Source organism: Ambystoma mexicanum, chromosome 9, assembly GCF_040938575.1.
Source record: "Ambystoma mexicanum isolate Mex_15411 chromosome 9, UKY_AmexF1_1, whole genome shotgun sequence".
NCBI lineage: Eukaryota > Metazoa > Chordata > Amphibia > Caudata > Ambystomatidae > Ambystoma > Ambystoma mexicanum.
Window position 1 is genome coordinate 60915877 of NC_090931.1, and position 20684 is coordinate 60936560.

At 46.1% G+C, this 20684-nt stretch overlaps 1 protein-coding gene across 2 annotated transcripts in view; it reads left to right on the forward strand.

Annotated features, from left to right (window-relative positions):
• The window catches only part of NFRKB (nuclear factor related to kappaB binding protein), a 423246-nt gene that overhangs the window by 347921 nt on the left and 54641 nt on the right, over positions 1–20684 (forward strand). Inside the window, exons 21-22 of one of the 2 annotated variants that reach the window (XM_069614148.1) lie at positions 9374–9594; positions 12882–13149. In XM_069614148.1, the coding sequence (XP_069470249.1) occupies positions 9374–9594; positions 12882–13149 (489 nt within the window). The remainder of the gene's footprint in view (positions 1–9373; positions 9595–12881; positions 13150–20684) is intronic. The other variant, XM_069614149.1, reaches the window with a different exon arrangement.

A 20684-nucleotide genomic window follows, 5' to 3' on the forward strand; every position in this document is an offset into this window, starting at 1 on the left:
CAAGGGAACTCGGCGTCGAGCACACAGCGAAGACCGTCCAGCTGCTCACGGACCTGGGATTCTCCATCAACTCCCCCAAATCCCACCTGGTTCTGTCGCAGGTCGCACTGTTTCTGGGAGCCAGACTTCATATAGTAGCGCGATTGGCCTCGCCTTCGGAGGAAAGGACGAAGGCCATCCTGGGCAAGGTACAGCGTCTGCTGGCCACGGACGTGGCCAGGGTGAGGTCCATCAAGTCACTTCTCGGGATGATGTCCTCGTGCATCTACCTGGTGTGCCTATGCAGGCTTCGGATGCGTCCCCTACAGGAGTTCCTCGACGCCTGTTGGATGCAAGCGGCAGGCAGTTTCGAGGACAAGATCTCGCTCAACGAAGTTTTCCGCCAAGCAATTCGGTGGTGGGGCACCCGCGCACATTTCGTGGCGTGCACAGACTTTCAGACCCCAGCACACCAGGTGACGGTGATGACGGATGCCTCCTTGAAAGGGTGGGGAGCGCACATCGGAGATTTTTGCGCGAGAGGCCATTGGCTCCCGGAGGAGAGGCCACTCCACATCAACATCCTGGAACTCTGAGCAGTGTTCTGGGCCCTCAGGTCGTTTCTCCCGTCCCTCAGGGGCAAGGTGGTGAGGATCTTCACCGACAACAACACCACGATGTTCTACATCCGGAAGCAGGAAGGAACCAGATCCCTAGCCCTATCCAAGGAAGCCCAGGATCTGTGGCATTGGGCCGTTGCTCAGGGGATGTTTCTGGTACCCTTTCATCTAGCAGGGATAAGGAACACCATCGCCGACTCACTCAGCAGGGAGCTGCGCTCGTGCCACGAGTGGGAACTATGTCAGGACCAAGTGAATCGACTCTTCCAACGATGGGGCAAACCCCAGATCGACCTGTTCGCAACGGCGACGAACTCCAAGTGCCAGAGGTTCGCCAGCAGGTTTCCCCAGCCGAGGAGTATGGGCGATGCTTTCTCGTTCCCCTGGGACGGCCTGTTCCTGTATGCGTTCCCTCCGTTGCCTTTGCTACTGCGACTTGTCAACCAACTCAAGAGGTCCCGGTGCAGGATGATCCTCGTCGCACCGGCGTGGCCGAGACCGATCTGGTTCCCGGACCTTCTGGACTTGTCAGCGTCCCCTCCAGTCAAACTGTCGATGGACGCAGATCTTCTCTCCAGAGAAGGAGGTGCCATCCTTCATCACGACCCAGAGTCGCTGAACTTGCAGGCCTGGCTCCTGCAGCACTAGAGTTTGGAGGGTACAATATCCCTGCGGACTGCAGAGAGGTTCTTGCAAAGGCCAGGGCGTCCTCAACTCTCAAGTGCTACGGACACAAGTGGAAGAGGTTCTCTGTCTGGTGCTGTGCACAGAAGATTAACCGTCTGCGGATTATGGCCCCTCAAGTGCTACCGTACCTACTGTCGCTGGCCAAGGCTGGACTGGCTCATGCTTCCATCAAGATACATCTGGCAGCGATTTCCCGATACACCAGGACTGTAGGACGGTCATCCCTGTAGTCGCATCACCTGGTGAAGGAATTTATGAAAGGACTGTTCCGATCATTCCTGCCGGTGAAGGCCCCTGCCCCGGCGTGGGAGCTCAACGTGGTGCTGACTAGGCTCATGGGGGCCCCATTCGAGCCTATGCATTCAGTGCCGTTGAAGTTTCTGTCGTGGAAGACAGCATTCCTCGTGGCCATCACCTCTGCACAACGAGTGGGAGAGATTCAGGCCCTGTCTTGCAAGCCTCCATGCTTGACTTTTCACGACACGAGGGTGGTGCTGAGGACGCACCCCTCCTTCATGCCCAAGGTGCCGTCGGACTTCCACCTCAACGAGCCCTTGGTGTTGCCAGTTTTCTTCCCGTCGCCTTCGTCGCCGGCTGAGAGGACTCTGCACTCGCTGGATGTAGCTAGAGCACTGAAGTTCTACGTGGACCGCACAAAGAGTTTTCGGAAGACATCACAGCTGTTTGTGAACTTTGGACCTGTGAATCAAGGGAAGGCTGTCTTGAAGACTTCCATTTCCAGATGGCTCTCCGGCTGCATCATGCACTGTCACCGGTTGGCAAACCGACCGTTGCCAGGCCGTCCGAGGGCCCATTCGACCAGAGCGATCGCTGCTACTACGGCGTTCCTGTCTGGTGTGCCCCTGCTCTACATCTGCAGGGCTGCTACGTGGAGGTCGACGCACACCTTCACGAGATTCTACTGCGTCGACCGGGATTCCAGGGAGGAGTCCAGAGTCGGCCGGGCAGTGCTGCGCAACCTGTTCGCCTAAGGTGACCCTGATGAGAAGGTAAGAGTTGCTCAATGTTGAGTTGTTGTATTGCTTGATATTGAGCCTTTTGCCACCTCCCGTGGTTGTGCATGTGTATACTGCTATGTATTCTTATATTCATGAGCATGTGAATCCATGCCAGACCCCATGCTGGAGAAGGAACAAGTTACTTACCTGTAACTGTTGTTCTCCAGCATGGGTCTGGCATGGATTCACATGCGAACCCTCCCGCCTACCCCTCTGCGGCTCTCCACTTGATCATACTGCCACTTCACGTGCTACCAAATCTGAGGATGGCTGCCAGGGGCAGGGCTTAGGGAGAGGGCAGTCATTGGCTGGGGGCAGTATGACCCAGAGACCAGTGATTGGTTACTACTAAGAAAGACGGATCAGAAACTAAACTGATAATGATTTTTTCTTTACTGAGGGTTCCCAGCCTGACGACAGGGAATATTCATGAGCATGTGAATCCATGCCAGACCCCATGCTGGAGAACAACAGTTACAGGTAAGTAACTTGTTCCTTATTGATGAAGACTTTTATTGATCGTAAAATAACCATCACTATCCCTTTCACTAAGAGGGGTTTCCCTGCCTCGAACTGATTCTAAACGGACTGTCGGAATGTCCATCCAAATGAAAATCCACTGTCCCGTGTCACAACCTACTTCTATCCCTTACACTACAACTAAAGAATAATGTAATCCAACAGAAAGTTCCTTCTCCAGGAGCATGACTCCCTTCTCCTGGTATATGGGTGGTGGTCCCAAAATGTCCTTTTGCAAAAAGGTGCCAGTGGGGGAAATGACTCCCTTCCCATGGCTAGTTGTTCCAGCACTTTGTACAGTCAACTTTTCGTACCAGGAGAATGGTTCACTTCTCTTGGTGCTGGTCTGCACTCTACAAGGTCAGGGGGAATTACTTCGTTCACCTGGCGTCTCTTCAGCATACTTAAAAGGATTCCGTTTTCTCACCACGAGAATGACTCCCTTTTCCATCTTGGGTGTTATCTTTGCGCTCTATCAGCAAAGTCACTCATTTTGGGTCCCAGTCCCTTCTGTGGTGGTCAGTGGACCTATCCCTGCCACTGGTATGAGGAAGATTTCCTTGGATGCACTCTTCTCTTTGGTTCCCAGACCCTTCTCTGGTGGTCAGTGGACTTATCCCTTCCACTGGTACGAGGAAGATTTCCTCAGATGCACTCTTCTCTTCCGTTGAGGTCCCGGACCTTTGCTGGCCTTCTGATAGGCCTTACACGTGCCCTGGCATGAAGTGGAGACCTTTTTCCTATCCCTACCAGTCTGCCCGTGCTTCCCGTTAGCTTCTGGGACTTGCTTGCATGGCACTGGTCTCTCCGGGGACTGGTCTCCTTCCCGCAGCTACATTACTGCTTCTGCAGAGCTTAGCGTGTTATGGCTCATTGCAGTCTCGGCACTGTTCAGGGACAGCGCAAGCCACCTCCTCCCGAGGTCTGGCCACTGCCTCACCGCTTTCCTGCTGGGCGCAGTCCTGCTGACGTAGGACCTGTCGCAGGCTCCCTCAGCCACTCGCTGGCGTCCTCTTAAGAGCCCTCTGTTCGGGTTGAGTGCAGACTTTGAAACGTTTCCTCCATGCTCCTGAGACCTTGTCTTTCCACTTTATAGGGCTTACTCTGCCCCTGCGTAACATCAACACCTGTTGTCAATGGCTCCTTGGCACATCTCGTGCCTCCTGTGAGCCACCTGGTTTTGGTACTAGCACAGTCAGTATTCCTCTTGTTTTCTGTGCTCTTCTTCATCCTAGCATTTTTGGTCTTGGCTGTACCCCAGGCACTACACAAATCCACTGGTGTACTCTCATTATAGAGGTTTGAAATGAGCGGGAGGCTAAGGCATGTTGGGGTATGATGTTGTACAACGGGTTGTACCCAAGGTGGTCGTCCTTCTTCCCAGAGGGGAGTACCTCCCCATGAGGTCCTCTCGCATTAAACCACCCCTAGGGAGATATTGGGTAGCGGCCGCACCTCCCTAGCCTAATGGGAAAGGGTTCCCCCCTGGGGAGAAGTAGCAAGATCTGGCAAATCGTCACAGCACACAAAGGGAATAAGTCCTTGTAGGTTAGATTTTGATTGTATGCTAAATCTTCCTCACTTGAGACATCCCCAGACCTTTTTGCTAGACTTGTTTTTTTTTCTTTGTTCCTGAGTTAGTGGGAGCCTTTTTCTCCACTCACCCTTTATTTTTCTCCTTTTACGGGTGACCTTTTTATGTCTCCCCATAGTGTATTTTCTGTTCCAAGACTTTTTAGGCATCATTGCAGCGCACAGCACCTTATGTGCTGGGTTGCCTTTGGGCTTCCCTTTTTATTCTCTTTTGATTTACTGGGAGCAAACTACTGTTCCCAAGGGTAGAGCAGGATTTTCTTCCCCTTTACATTTTAAATAGTGAGACCAGCACACCCCACCCTATGTGGAGTGCTGGGGAGATGCTTAGTATCTGCTTCCTCGCTGCTCCAGTAACATTTCTGTTACTGTGACAAGCTAACCCTTATGGCTGGTGGCAGTTGACATAATTGTAATACTTTTGTGTTAATATTACACGCAGGCTGTCGAATAGGCTGCAGTAATGCACAGAAGGGTCACCATTCTTCTAAAATGGTGGCTTCTTTCTTTATTCACCATTTTGAGTGCATTTGTCCTTTTTTGGATCTTTTTCTGCCGTCCTGGGAGGGGGAGATCCTGGATTGTTTTGTCACAAAGGTTTCCCCCCGAGGCTCCAGAGTGTCTGTGAAGGCAGGAAGTGAGGGAGGAGTCAGAAACTCTGCAGCCCTTTATCTTCTGGTGTGTCTGAGCGAAACCAGTTCCGACTGGGGAGCTGGCTGTCCTGATTGGACAGCCACCTGCCCCTTTCTGTAACTGCAGGGAGCGTTTGCAGAAGTTGTGCGTGGGTTTCTGTATGAAAGTCTGATTCTGGAAGATGAAGACAAGTCGACCACTGGTGCTGACCGGTGATGTTCTTCATCAGGTACCTGTAAGAAGGGTGCCAAATCCACATAGTGAGAAGCATTGAAGATTCCTTTGTTGGGAGACTTCTGTCGACTGCTGCTGCTGCTAGTTCCCATTCAGTGTTATTTTCTTTTGTCACCAGACCAAGAATTCAGGGACTGTGTGAAGCAGTCTGTACAGAAGCCCTTGTTCTCTGCTGAGGTACTGTACTGTGTTAACTTAGGTAATAATTACCTAAAGTCTTGTGTCAATCCTGTGTGACTGAGTTGGTGATTCGTGTGTTTGGGAGTTCACCCAGCCCAAACGCTGGAGCGCATCTAGGGAGCCTTCTACGAAGTCCCTGAACACTTTCCACTAACTCTAAAGCCTATATTTACTTGTTTGACAAGATATCCTTTGGAACTCAGACTTTCCTGCATCTGAACCCTATCCTGACCCTGCCTACTGCTGGATCCTAGACCACTAGGGTCCCTCTTCCGCCTCTGAGATCACTCATGTCCTAGAATAGGGAAGGACTTTAAAAGATAAGGCCTCTGACTTGAAAATGTAACAAATACTACTTACTTGTAAATGGGTTAGTGTGTAACTTTAATTCCTGAACAGAATAAGTTACACAGTGTCCTGAAGTTCTTACTTACCTGTGAGTTGCTTGTTGCCCCTCTGAAAAGTACAAGAAGTTATTTACTTTCCTTTGAATTGTGTTCCACTCTTCTAGAAAGTAATTGAGTTGGCATTTCTTTATTATTCCTGTACTGAATAATTGAGTCTACCAATAGCGTTTACTCACCTTGAATAGCTGTTGCCATTTTGAAAGTGTACCATTGTTTTGCTTACCCTGAACTGCTTAATGCATTTCTAAAATTGTCTTGCAGAGTTCTCCCTTATCCTAGAGATGCATTTTGTCCCTCTGAAAAGTGTATAGGTTATTTACCTTGAACTACTGATTGTCTGCTAGAGTTCTTCAACTAGAATTGTGGTCCACTCTTCTGAAAGGTATCCTTGGTATAACCAACTATTCCTGTAATAGAACTAGTGTTAGAGTTTATGCCCAATAGGGATTTACTCACCTTGAATAGCTGAGGCCATTCTAAAAGTGTAATATTGGGTGGTGCTTACTTTGAAGTTTTTAGTGCATTTCTAAAACTGTCTTACTGAGTTCTTATTTATTCACAAGTAGCTGACTGCCCCTCTGAATAGTATGAGTTATTTTACTTATCTTTGAACTGGGTTCTATAAAGAAATAGTGGTATAACTGTATCCGTTCCTAACAGAAGAAAAAATTACACTTGTTGTAAGGCGTTGCATTGTTGATATAACTGTAATATTCCAGTAAGGGGATAACATTGTAGGTTATTACCATTATGGTCTGCCTCCTGGGAAGAATCCTGCGCAGTCCGCACAAAGACCCTACCTAAAGTATCCTCTCAGGTGACCAGGGAAAGGCAGCCGCTTCCTGACCCTGGGAGTGGTATTGGCTGGCAGGATCTCCTGGGAGAAGGTCCCCAGGGCAACAGAATGACTGCGTTGAGTGAGATGCAATATTTGTCTTCCTCAAAGAAGGAAATATCGGGGATACACGGAATATGTAGTGACTTGCTGTCAGAGAGAGCTTTTATTTTTCCAAGCCAACTATCTGAATGTGGGTGAAAATATTCATAACCAGTTGTGCATTGGGAGTAAGAAACGCCCTCTTAAAGTCACTGACATTCATAGAGATGAAAGCTCCTACGGACCCCTCCACCAGCCTCTGGAATATTAAAGATGAGTCTTTAAATATTAACAATTTAGATTCTGAAAACCATAATTTCCTGGTAAAGCCAAACTCTTCATTGAACCTTTAATACTCGTTTAGGGACCATAACTAAGGAGACAAATGAACTTGGTATTAATATTTCTATTAGAAAAACTGATTTTAACATTGTGGACTCCAAGTCCCACAATGCCCATAGTACTGAGATGAAGAAGAGGGCTGCAGATGCACAAGACTGCAAGTTGCAGCCTAATGGTGTTAATGACCCACACCTGAGGGATACTGGGAGGCATAAACGCCCCCTCAAATGCAGGCCATAGAGAGGATTAGCAGGAGGTGGAGTAGTCGTGAACTTCCACATTGCTGAAGAAGATGGAGGAGAGCAGAGACACCGGGACCACCGTCCTGTGTCGAGAAGTTGCCGGTCCCAAGAGGGTCTTCCTCCGGAGACTTTGATTGCAGAGCTCACGCAGCGGGAAGTGTAAACTTTCAAAGCTTCCCCCATAGTAATTCTGGCTCTGGTGGCAGGTGAGCACTGGAGAGCCTGTGGAGCACAGAGCACTCCTTTTCTGACTGGAAGCAGGACTGCGCAGAGCAGCAGAAGCAGAAGACCTGGAGGCAGCGGGGCAAACGGACGTGCATGCTAGACCCGTGAGTTCACTATTGTATTGTGACCCCGGAGCGCTCCCTGATCGCCCGCTGGCCAAGCCTGGGTTCCCTAAGTACGGAACTAATAGAGTGGCATGGAAAAATAAACATTTTGAATACCGAATTGGTGTAAAGCGGAATAATCTGTTTGAAAACAAAGCTGATTTAAAGAGAAGGTGGCAGAATTAGAACTTGACAAACAGACCAGAAAGTTGCAATTGTATTTATGTGGGTCGGTATAATTGCCTGCAACAAGAGGGCGATATTACCAGAAACCAATACAAACAACTATTGCAAAGCCAAGAGAGAATGATACCAAGGCAAGTTAAAAGGAACCAACATTGCCAAAATAAAAATCTAAGTGTGTGCAGATCATATTGCCCAGGTGTAATGGAGGCTATAGGAGGAGCTGGCTTAAACCCATATTGTCAAAGCCAAAGAAGTGCAAGAGTGAGAGAAAACCATTGTCAGCATTTGGTTAATGCGAAGTGGGGAAACGAGTGGCAGGAGGGCTGTCAGAAGGTATTTCGGAGGAGTGGAGCATAACCTGCATTGCATGTGGCAATCACAAGTGTGTAACAAACAGTACCAATGTGTTTTTCTTCCCAGAAGAAATAGTAAAACTTGATGTTGTGAAGCAAAAGACATTGCTAACTTGTTGGAAGCAAACCTGTACCACAGAAGCTCTTGTAGTAGTTTGTTTCATTTTGTCCTGGCAGGAGAGTACACCAGGGCAGAGGATCTCGTAGTACTAGTAGACCTGGCAGGTGAGTGAACCAGATGGAAATCATTGAAGTACCGTGGTGTCGTTAAAAGTCTCAAAGAAGAACTGGCAGAACCACTAAGGTTTTTGTTTTATGAACTGTTGCAGAATCATCCTGGCAGACCTTTTGTTGATCCTAATGAACTATGGAAATATTCTTGGTTTATGAGAAGAAGTTGCTTTAAACTCTGTCACAAGTGTAAAGAGGAAAACCGAATTTCCTTATCCTTTTGGAACTGTTCAATAGAATCCTGCTTGAATCTGGGGAAGGGGAATCCACCCAGAGTATAAGGAGAGACAGTACCATGTTGTGAACACAACTGTCAATTGTTCTATATTTGAACTGCCATATATTACCTTGTTGAGTTGTTGTATATACAGGTGTGACAGACAGAAACCTTTTGTTAGTGTTTCCTTTAGTTTATTTTGATTGGCAGTGAAATCCTAGTCGGGATAGGCATAGTGAGGCGTTTATTCAACCTTTTGAGTTAATAAAATGACATCTTTTGAAAAATCTCCACAAAGTTGTCCGTCTCACATTTGTGACCCCTCACTCTCCTAGGGAATACATTGGGCATCATTACAAGTGTGGCGGTCTGGAATTATGGGTGCCGGTTGCATTGTATTGGCGCCCTTTCCGGACCACCACACTACAACTCTACGGGCGGGGTGCCGTTGCGCTCGGCAGAGCAGGAATGTGCATGCCGTTTCTAGAGTAACTTGTCTTAGATTATCAATGGTTGCATGTATGCCATGCAGTAACTTCTCAGTTTCTTTTGATTGGTATCAGAAACTAACTGATATGTGCATTCATGCATGCAGAGACAGAGTTGCTTAACACAAGGAATAATATGTACCACCAATCCTCCAGAATGATGTCCTGTTATGTTCGCAGGGAAGCTTTAGTGGTCACCCTTTTCTTTCAGATCCTGACATCTTTGTTTTTCCCCAGAAGTCCACCAATAAGGAAGGCCCGCCGAAAGCCACGGGAGCGGTTTCATCTGAGCCAAGTCAACCGAGCTTTACTGACGTCAGCATGCCAGCAACCCCTGGCACTCCTGGGACACCAACCACCCCGGTGTTTCCTACCACTCCTTTATCTCCTTTGCCTGTTCCAGCAGTGAGCAAACCTTTGCCTACCGTTGGAGTTGAACCTGCTAAACCCAGCCAAAGGTAATTGTGCAAGACAGCACTTTTCTCATTTCTTGCTCACGCCCCATCACATATGCATCTTTGGAAGGTATTTGCTTCTTTGGCATCTTATTGGTTAACCTTGTGCAAGTGTGTGGAAGGAGGAGACTGACGCATAGGTGGCATTCTTCTGGCTGTTAACATTTATTGGATCTGAAAATAAAGAGAAAACCCTAACTTTCCTTATCTTCTAAGAGGGGTTTCCCTACCTCAACCAAACACTGCTTCCAGTTGGGAGAAGAGTCCTTTCTCTTCCAACACTTTTCGGGGGCTTCACCTTCTCCCCGGGCATCTCGTTTTCCTTGGCTTCCCTTTGCTGCACCGCCATCCTGCTTCCATGCTCTTTGAGGGAGGGGAGAATGCCATTTTCAGTCCCCCATCCCTTTTTATGTTCCACTTGCTCACATTTAATGCTAGTTTTGGTTCCGCAGAGCGTTCATTAATCTGTGCCTATTCTTTCGTCTTGGTACTGATGTTATCATTCTCTACTGGGTTACTAAGATTCTTCTTTCTCCCAGCCTTCACATACGGCTCACATAGGTAGCCCCTACTCTTCCCCGTCTCAGTACCTCTTAAGAAGGTTATTTACTCTATACAAGTACATGGAAGTGTGTGGGAACTACGGTACACTGCATAGGGTAGGAGGTTGTGGGATAGTCTGGACAATACCACGCTCTCCCCGGATAGTCATCCCTGGTCCCATGGTGGGGGGGGGGGGGAATCCCTCCTTATGAGATCCACCCGCTGAGTACCACCCCCAGGGGGACTGTTTGGTGGCGGCCTCACCTCCATGGCGTCATGGGAATGGGCCGCTCACCCCCCACGGGAGAAGGGACCACATCTCGGGGTTCGTCACACTTGTCATTGGTGTGGTCCTTTTTGTATACAGAGAGAACTTTTATTTTGGGAATGGCTGGTTTTGACCTCAAGTAAAAAGGCCATGTTAATTCTGAACAACACTAAGTAAAACGAGTAGGGAACTCCAGACTGAGACAACAAGATCTGAACTTGTAGTTTTACACTGAAATGGAGTAACCAGCAGCAGATTCAGATCTCAATAGATCTCAATAGTCTTGGCAGGATTAAACCGTAATATTCATTAATTTTAAAATACTCCACAATATCTTTCTGGACACTCTGTGACTGGGCCTGAAGACAATGAACAGGGTAATATGCTATGAGTGACTGGTGCCAGCAGACAGCCCTGTTCCCGAATTAACTGTAGTTGATGTAGTAAATCATTTTACTGCATGACCACCTGACAAAAGCATTTCTGTACCCCAAAGGGCAAAAGTCCCAGCAGGCCACTGCACACAACACCTGATCAAGTAAATGAGGTTTTAAGCTGCGGTGTGCATGCTAACCAACATACTAGTGTGCCTTTGGAAAGGCCTTCTAACGATGAAGAAAGCCAAAGGATAGGTGAGCGAAATGCAGGACATAAAAACTTGAGGCTTGGCCACCACCACTTTGGTAGGATGGCTATATAGCAGTGAAAATGGGTGCTTTGGGTCCTCATATGTAACCGAAACAAAATGTCTTGCCGAACCGTAACCCCACAAATGGCCACAACATGCATAGCTGCTAGCACATCCGCTCTTATTGAACTATAACTAAGCACACACCTTGAGCCCTGTCACCCACATCAGTCGCTAACTGGCCCCAAAGTGCTGTAGTCACAGATATTGGGCTCTATCTTTTGATTAACCTACGCCTGTGTGCTTGCACCAAACCCATAGAAAATAGATCATATCGGGGTACTTCCTAGCAGCACCCATCAACACCACAGGGCTTGCTTCTGCCTCTCCTGCCGTCCTACTAACAACCCTCACCACCCTCTTGTCAAACAGTCCTGCGCAGCAAGGCCAACAGACAGACAGGAGGACCTCCTATAAGGCCACTTGCATCACAGGCCACAGCATAATACATTTAAGTCGTACATATGAAAAGACAATGCAGGTGAGCTAACGTGCCCTTAAATCGGGGGTGGGATGGAAAAGCAGAATGTGTTGATATTTCATTTTGAATAAATGACAACTTGCCCGGGCCTCAATCCAGAAATATCCCAATAGTTCTGCGTCAAACCTGAAACTCACATTTCTGATGTTTGTTAATCTGCTTAAAATCACATGCTATTTCTCATTACGGTGAAAGAGGTTAGGCAGCTCCCTCGTTGTGATTGCATGCTTCCTGGCCTTCACTAAAACCTCACTGTTCTCGCCATTAAGGTGCAGGCGATTGCTGCTAATCCATTATGCAATGCCCATGATACATCCCTGAAAGTGGGTGGTGGTGTTGCCAGAACGTGAGTAAGTTCAAACCTGACTTGGTGTCAGTCGAGTAGGAGTAGAATGCAAAGGATTAGATAAGGGTGTAAGGCGATGTACCTACAATGTGAGTATAGGGTCTAGGTAGGATTGTTGGAGTACTTTTCTAAATGGAGCCATTTCAAAACTCTGGGTGCTCTGTTCTTCACCCAGTGGGAGTTCTGAAATGGTTGTCCTCTCACCCACTCCCTTTTCCCCCCTGCTCATTTTTCAGGGGTTACCACCGAAACCCCCATCTTACTCCCCGCTTTGACCCCTTACCTCCCCACTCCAAATGCAGTTTACCTCCTCCCAGACCAACCACTATTCCTGTCTGCTTTTTCTTCTGTGATGTGCAGTTGAAGTTTTGCACTGGATATGTTTACGTGGTCACCATCATTGTGTAATCGAGGACACTCACCATAGTGGGGTTCACAAAGGATTGGCACAGAGACTCAAGAACAGTGCACTTTGTCCCACAGATGCCAGCCTCCATCATGTGCTTTTCGAGTTGGTCTGCTTCTGACGGATCAAGTAAAACTATACCAGTGATGATGTGTACATAGGTGATGAGGCAGATGTAGGCTAAGAACTGTTCTGTGCTGACACTGTGACCTTGGCTTGGATGTCAACCAGGCAGGAATGGATCTAAGAAGTATGTTCCTGCATAGAGCGGGCGTAGCCGACCAGTCATCTTCCTTATGTTATGGCCTACATCTCCCAGGATACTGCCTCACCACTGCCTATGCTGGCTGGGGCACATGGGATTTGTAGGCCATCACATCTGGATGGTAACTGGTTAGCTTCCCCTGGTATATAGCCTTAATCTGCAATTTGTATTTCCCGGCAGTACCCCCTTGTGCCTTCACTGGAATCACACTTCAGCCAATGAGATTCTGATTTCATCTGTGTACAAATATTCAGAAATCTTGCTCGGTTTGAAAGCTTGTTTATCTCCTGCAGTGTTTTGCTGATGCCATCACCATCATTGGGGACAATGCTTTCGCCCACCCCAAGCCCTCAAGCCCTAACCATGGCACAGACCACAGCTCGAGTTGTTACCCACTCTGTCGCTTCGGGGTTGCCACAGGTGCGTGTTGTGACTACGTCGTCTAGCCTTCCAACTGTTTCTCAGCAGACTTCGCTGGTCACCTCGACGCTGCAGCAACTTACCGCAACTTCTCAGCTTCGTGTGCCAGTCACTGCCACACCGACCAAGGCCCTGCCACAGGTAAGAACAAAACACAGCTTTATCGATCACTCATTGATGGGGTAGTTGTGCAGTTCTTGAGTGGGAAAAGTGTCTCTAAAGAGGAAGTGTTTGATCACTGGGATCTTTGGGACCTTCTGTTTGCCCCAAAGGGTGATTCTTCTGAACGAGCGGATGAGATGGAGGGTGATAGTAAATCATTGTTGTGACTGGCTTGTTTTGGGATTGCTGTGTACTGTTGCGTGTGACTGCTCTTCTGATGAAGTTGCCTTCAGATGGTCGGCATATTTGAGTCTCCTTCTGGCTATCTTAAGCTGCTGAAACATGCAGCCGAATGCTTCCAAAGTTTTGCTTTTAATGCATGATGTCCGATCTAGTTTTGTGGCAGCATCTTCCCTGCAGACATTCATTGCTACGGTCACAATTCAGCAGCTGTTCATTGGCACAATAAATGCTAACGTTTTCATCAGTCTGAACATAGGGATTTGCTTCATAGAATTTCCATTCTGTTTCTGAAGAACTGACTCATGTTTGCCTTTCAGGTCCCTATGTGGTTGCTTTGTGTTTTAGGGCATATTATTTCGGCATTAAAGTGCCCATTCTGTTAATTACTATCCCCACTGTTGACTGCTCTTAACCCCATGCGACCCGATGCAGCTCGTTAACTTAACTTGGCTATGGCATCATAGACCGGCACGCTTTATATTTTTTGCCTTTTTTTGGTTGGGGCCAGTGCTAATTTCCACAGGCCTCTGGTGAGGGCTGTACAACGAATAGCCTTAGGTGAGGCAGATCACCCAACTGGAAAATGGAAGTCAAACTTCTCTTAATATGGTAACATGGCAGAGCAGTTTGGCTTAACTCTAGAAAAGAGATGTAGGTTGACATAAAATGAGTCCATTGAAAATAAACACTTAGATAAACTGCTAACTATACACATGTAGTATATTGCTCATACGCAGACCTTTTTCAGAGAAACATGTCATTAAGAAACAAAGGAAACAGTGTAAAAATACCTAGGGTTATTACAGTACATGCCAATTAAGACCTCCCACACCCGTATAAGTCCACGATCTAAGGGAAGACCTACAACTATAGTGACAAGGGGGGAGGGGCAAAAAAAGGCAACAAAATATTAAGATGGTTACAATCTACCCTCCAGATAAGATATGTATCCTAATCTTGTGAATATGACACTTCATTTTTCCATGCATATATTTTATGCAGGCTATCCTCATCAGCCCCCCCCCCACCCCTCCCATAAACCATGGAGGCCTGTGCCGAAAGCCAACTGGGACGAGCCCTGATCTCTTTAATTCTATATAGAAAATACTGAGTTGGCTAGGGTTTGTCTACTGCTCAGCAATGTAGAGGAGAAACCTTTCTGTGTGGTATGTGTAGTGAATTATTGATCTTTCACTTTGGAATTATTTTACGTCACAAATATGCTGTGCATGTGCTTAATTCATATTTTGGGGGATGCTATGGCCACTTTTTTAGGGCACCTTCGCTTTGCTTTGCTCCCCCCCCCTTTTTGAATCTGACTTATTTTCTATGGCCATATGGAATTCTCCTGAAGTCCCCCTGACCTGACATTGCAATCCTTTTTGAATTACTTAAAGGTATATGGCATTGGTAGCCCATGAGGTACCGTCACAGGGGTCCCTCTGGGGCACCTCATCTTCGATATAAAGTGATTATATCACCCTACATTAGTTTGAGGGGGTTGGTTGGTGGCAGTCGTGTTTTTGTTTTGGCTCCACCAGTGGTGCAAGCCATTTCACCACATTGATAACCAGATGTACTGTTTTGGTAGCCACTGTGGCACCAATGTGTTATTTTAATTTTATTTTTGTATCTTGCTCTGTCATTTTATATTTTAGGGCTCCCTTAGTTCAGAGCAACCACGAAGAATGCTCAAAATAACTGCTCTGACAACGTGGGCTCTTTGTGAGCGCAGGTGGCAGCCTTCGTATTTGTTATGGAGATTATTTTTGTTTACAAAACGTACCCTCTGCCCTGAACCTACCGACACAGCTGTCAAACTCACTGGGATGTTTAACCTTCATTTTGTTAATTGATTTCGAAGGTGAATGAAGTTTTTTCATCTCACCAGCTCCTGCATTCACTCACCTTTTTTTGGCATCCATGTTTTCCCTATTGCATCACGGCCGCCGTAGGTGGTGTGCTGCCAGGGGTACCCAGGTCGTTTGTGGTAAAGTGATAGTCCATGGGTCTACCAGTCTAGGAGTAGTCCTCTCCTTTTTATAATGGGTGTGCTTTCATCTTTGCAGCACTTGCCATCTTACATGGAGAGCTGTGGGGCAGTTTGTGACCCCTTTCCATTGTCCTTCGTAACAATTTTGATGGGTTTCCAGGCATTGTTAGGCAAGATTGTATGCCCTAACCCTGTGGGAGACTACATCAGTTTTGTCCTCTTGATATTAGGTAACCCACCTAAGGGTATGGGTGTGTACTACACAAGTTGGTAGAGTGACTGAGCAGCCAGACCTATCCACACATACAAGTATCCAGACAACACCTAGACTCAAGGTTTTATAGTAAAATATTTATAATTTATTTAACTTCAGTTTTAAATAAGCATTTTTTAAAAAGGGCATTGTGAAACAATAAAAATATACTGCACAATACTTTCTCAGAATCAAGGCAAAGCAAGTAGACACTCTTTAGAGATGCTTCATACACACTTCCTACACCCTGGGCTGACTTCAATTACTAGGACAGTATTGGTATTCATATGTCACTTATATACTTTGTAACTTTCTGAGATTGGTAAAACAGGAAAGGTTAACGGAAGGAAAATGTTTAACAGGTTCTCAGAGCATGTGAGCACTTTCAAAATCCCCCAATGAAGTCTAGATAAAACCTTTCCCAGCAACACCAGTTAAAAACCAATGTACCACCTATGAGGGACAGTTGGAATCAAAGTCACTGGGTCAGAAGAGTCTGCAGGGAGCCAGGACAGCCAAAGTCAATTTGAACAATGTCTATGGTGCTGAGGCACTTCTTAGATAGCTCAAATGTCTTGCACAACTTTGGAGTTTGTTGTAGGAAATCACTGTTGGGCCACAAGCTGTTACAAAGATGAAAAGTTAGAGCTAGAATAACTCTAGAAAGGCAGCTACTGCAAATCTCAACTGAGACAAGCAAGCTACAGATAGAGTTAAGTACCCCTTAGAACATTAACTTAGGTTAGAAGAAGAGGATCCTATCCTGGTTGCAGACTTGCAGATGCTGTGTTCCTGGGCCTCCATCGTGGGGACAAGAGGGAGGACGTCTGGAGGACTCCTGCGCAGCAGTTCGCGGGTCGGCGGCAGTTTATGTAACCACATTGAAATTAGAAGTGTTAACAAATCCGTTTGGGAAGGTCAGATCCTACTTGTTTACTAGTCATTGATGCGCTTCTTTAGGCCTTCTGAGTTTATAGGTCTACCCCTTTCATTTACTATGGGCTCTTTTCAGTTCAGCTGCACTTTGCAGTTTTAGCTACCGGCAAATAGCACCACCGCGGATCTTGGACATTTGATGGGCTTCCTTCACTCCTTGAGTCCAGCACCCAGGTGAGTTGACTCGAGCTTGGGTTGTCTTGCTTCGGCAGGGTCCTCAGGATCTTCCTGGAGCTTCAGTCCGGCTTAAAGACGTTGCACTCGACTACAGATTTCTCGATCCCTTCACTCGGTTCCAGCAGCAGCAAAGAAGTAGAGCCATTTGGGGAAGGTCCTCCAGCAAAGTTTGTCTTGGAGTTAGTGGTCCCACTAACCCAAGTGAAAGTCATCCTCTCGGGAACGTCTCTAGGCGATTCGGAAAAGCAGTTTCAGCACAGCAGCAGAGCTTCCCCGGGTAGTTCAACGGTCCAGGAGGATGCAGCAAGCTTTTCTTCACGATTCCTTCGTCAGCTATTTCTTCCTGTGGTCGACTCTGCCTTCAGTTCAAGAAGCCTCGCCTTTTATGCAGCCTGTCACTCAAACAGTAGGGTGGCTGTCCTGCAAGAACAGCCAGCCAATCGGCACTGCTTGCATTCAGGCAACCAAGAAGACCAAGGACAGGGAGTTTTGGGCACCTCCCTCACTTCCCAAACACACTGGAGCCAGAGGCGGTTTCAGAACTGAAGCCTGCTAAAGGCAAAACTTACAAAAGGGTTAAACTTGGTTTACATGAGTAAGTAGGACTTTAGGGGCTACTAAGTAACCCCCCAGCACTCCCCATAAAATGGGGTGTGCTGGACCTACAAATGAAAAAGGTAAGTAGTCAATTTCACTTTACTATTCTTGGTAACAATAGTTCACCCAAGAAAAGGTATTTAAACCTTAAGAGAAAGCGAAAGGATTTTTCTGTGACAGTGCACTGAAGGTGCTGTGTGTTACCATACACAAAGTAGATGCCTATGTAGTTTATCAGACTCCAAAAACAAAGAAAACACAGTCCAAATCAGATCAAAAATGCATCAGAGAGTGAGGAAAAGGTCTCTCTCACTCCAGGATAAATATTAAAAGTCCTTAAGTCCAGCAAAAGAGCTGGGGGTCTCTAAGGTTGAAGGGAATTAGCACAGAAATGAGAATTCTCCCTGACAAGCATCCACCGAACAGGCTGCTGGCAGTTGTCGGTTTTTACCTTTTTGTGGGTGCACTATTACTAGATGCCATTTTAACTGTAATATAATGGACTTAAGAATACAGTATACTCAAAATGGCCTCCGCGTGCATTTTAAAGGGGCAGTTTGCGCATACATTTTATCATTTAAAAAGATTGCCCTTGAAAAATAAAAAGCTCCTATGTAAACTCAAAGTAGGATTTTTAATCACTAGGAGGCATCCATTTTGTGAAATGACCAAGCCTCCTGTGTTCATGTTAAGCTCTGCTCTTGCGGCAGTAATCAAGCAAAAGCCCCCTACTGGGAGATTTTGGTTATTGCTGCCGGAGAGCAGAGAATCCCGTCAGGCTCCAGCTGGAGGCTACACATCCTACCTGCCTTTCTTGTCCCTATGCTCCTGGTGAGTGCTGCCCCTACCCCTTAATTTCTATTTATATATCCTCCAGCCACCGTAATCCAATATTAATGTACTCTGGTTCTCAGAGTTCATGAATATAGAATTGCAGCGTGCAGCGGCGTATTCATAATTGCCAGAACTTTACCACAATGCACACCTACTGCTCTATTACGTTTTCGAGTTGGGCCTGTTGTCAGTCTATGTCCAAGTTATTTGGAGGATGTGCTGTCTGTTGAGAAAATGTCTGAGGGGTCTATCAGCAGGTAATAGTCTAACTGTCTTAGCCAAGCACTTATTGGTGTCTACCCACACATTTCCAACAAAATGGAGAAACTGCACACTCGATGCTCTCGAAGAAGCAGGCATCACAGTTGAGCTACTTCTGAGAAATCCAATGAAAGCCAAGTTTAAGCTTTCCCATCTCGATTGGCATCATCATCAAGAGAAACGTCTCTTGTTGGCTGATTTTGACAGAACTTTGTTTATTTATTTGTAAGAAATGTCGTACTATGGCAGATTATCTCGTTAAATGTCCGTCACATCAACTCGGAGCTAAAATGTTAAGATTTCGTCTCAATCTATGGCCCACTAATGACATTTTGGCAAGAAGACAACTCATTAACACTGAGAAGTTACTGTTGATTTTGTACAGACAAAAGAGAAACTCTACAACATCTTAGTCGAATGTAAGTCTGTCTCATCACAAAGGAAGGTTTACTTCTCCAAATTTATATTTAATTTATGCATTCTGAAAACTCATGATGACATCTGGCGTGAGATATTCTCCACCTGGAAAATAACAGTCAGAATAGCGACAATACAGTTTCTAGAGATGATTCTGACCTGACAAAATCATTTGAATCTTGAAAACGGGATAAACCTGTGTCTACTCAAATAGACATAGATTGGAGACAATGTTTTGAATAGTACAAATATGTGAGTGAAAATGAAATAACAAATGTACAAAATTATTGAATTATGAATAATGTGATCAATGTTTAATGAAATCTGTTTTAATGGGAAGAAAATAATTTTTTTATTAATTTTAACTCACTGTGATTTGTAAAAAGTTCTTATTAATATGTTTTGAAATGTTAACTTGTTTTAGCCAACCAAAATAATAAAAACAAAATTGCCGGTACTTTCGTTTGAATTTTCCTGGGCTCCCATGGAAACTTAAAACGAAAGTATCGCAATTATGAATATTTCACTGTGTGCGTCGTAGTATTCATAGTTGCTGTGACTTTCACTTTTAGTTTCCTGGGGGGAGCGCAGAAAACGTAAAACATATTGGCGGGCTGGCAGTGAAACTAAAGTACCGGCAATTATAATTGCTGTGACTTTAGCTTTAAGTGTCATGGAGACACCCGCTCTCCCCCCTACCCCCCAGGGGGGACCAAGAAACTTAAAATGAAAGTACTGGCAATTATAAATAAACACTCAAATTACACTTGGGCCTAGGCCTCATTGATGGTGTGCAGGGGACACAGGTTTCCTACTTTGGAAATCCATTCTCTTTAGTTCTATTTCCCAGCCTAGATAGCAAGGCTGAGCACTCCCCCCCCCCCCCCCCCCCCCCGCACCTTGAAAAACCTTACCTTTACACCAAACATCCTACTTATTTTTGCAACTAAATTAAGAACATAACCTTAAAAATGTGTGCTAGGTACATTGTTTACTTATAAACTGTTTCCCAGCCTGTTTACTGTTTACTAGTCTTTTTAAATTCCTAGACCCAGCACACCCTATCTCACAATAGTGCTGGAGGGGTTACTTAGTATCCCCTATGACTCTTCTAGTGAACTCTAAATATTTGCACTGTCTAAGAATAACTTGTAACCATTCATGTTCTAAAAAACCTATGCCTTTTTGCTCCTACTTCAAAGTATTCTGAATGGCATTTTTCTCCTCTATTAAAGTAGTCTGCCTCCGAAACTAGTACTGTAGTATATTTGTGTATGATATTTAACTGCCTCCTTCTAGTTAATGCGTTATAACCGACTGTTGAATAAATTAATAAGTGTTTAACCAATAAACCTTGAGTGTAAGAGTTTATTTGGACACCTGTGGTTGTAGACCTCTGTGTAACCTCATTACAGCTCACATTCCCTCTTGAGATAAGCCTGGCTGCTCAGCTCTGCTAACAAAAACTGTGTAGTACAGAGTTATACTAAAGGTTGGTTTTGCTTACACCTTTAGTCTTAGTTGTGTGTAGTGGTCCCCAAGGGTACTGCATACAAACTCTGCCTAACAGAAAGGTTCTTCTAGAGATTTTCTCTGCCCGCCAAACCAGGTTTGGTCCCTGTGCATTTTGCCGTTGGTGGGATTCAGGAGTGAAACCCGCCTCTGGCTCCAGAGTGTCTGGGGTAGGCAGGAAGTGAGGGAGGTGCCCAGAACTCCCTGTGCTTAGTCTCCTAGGAGACCCAAATGCACTCTGTGGTGTTTGGCTGGCAGACGGTCCGGCAAGGACAGCCACCCCACTTGGTGAGTGACAGCTAGGCTGGAATGAATGGGAGAGAACTGAATAAAAGGCAAGTCTTTTGGCTT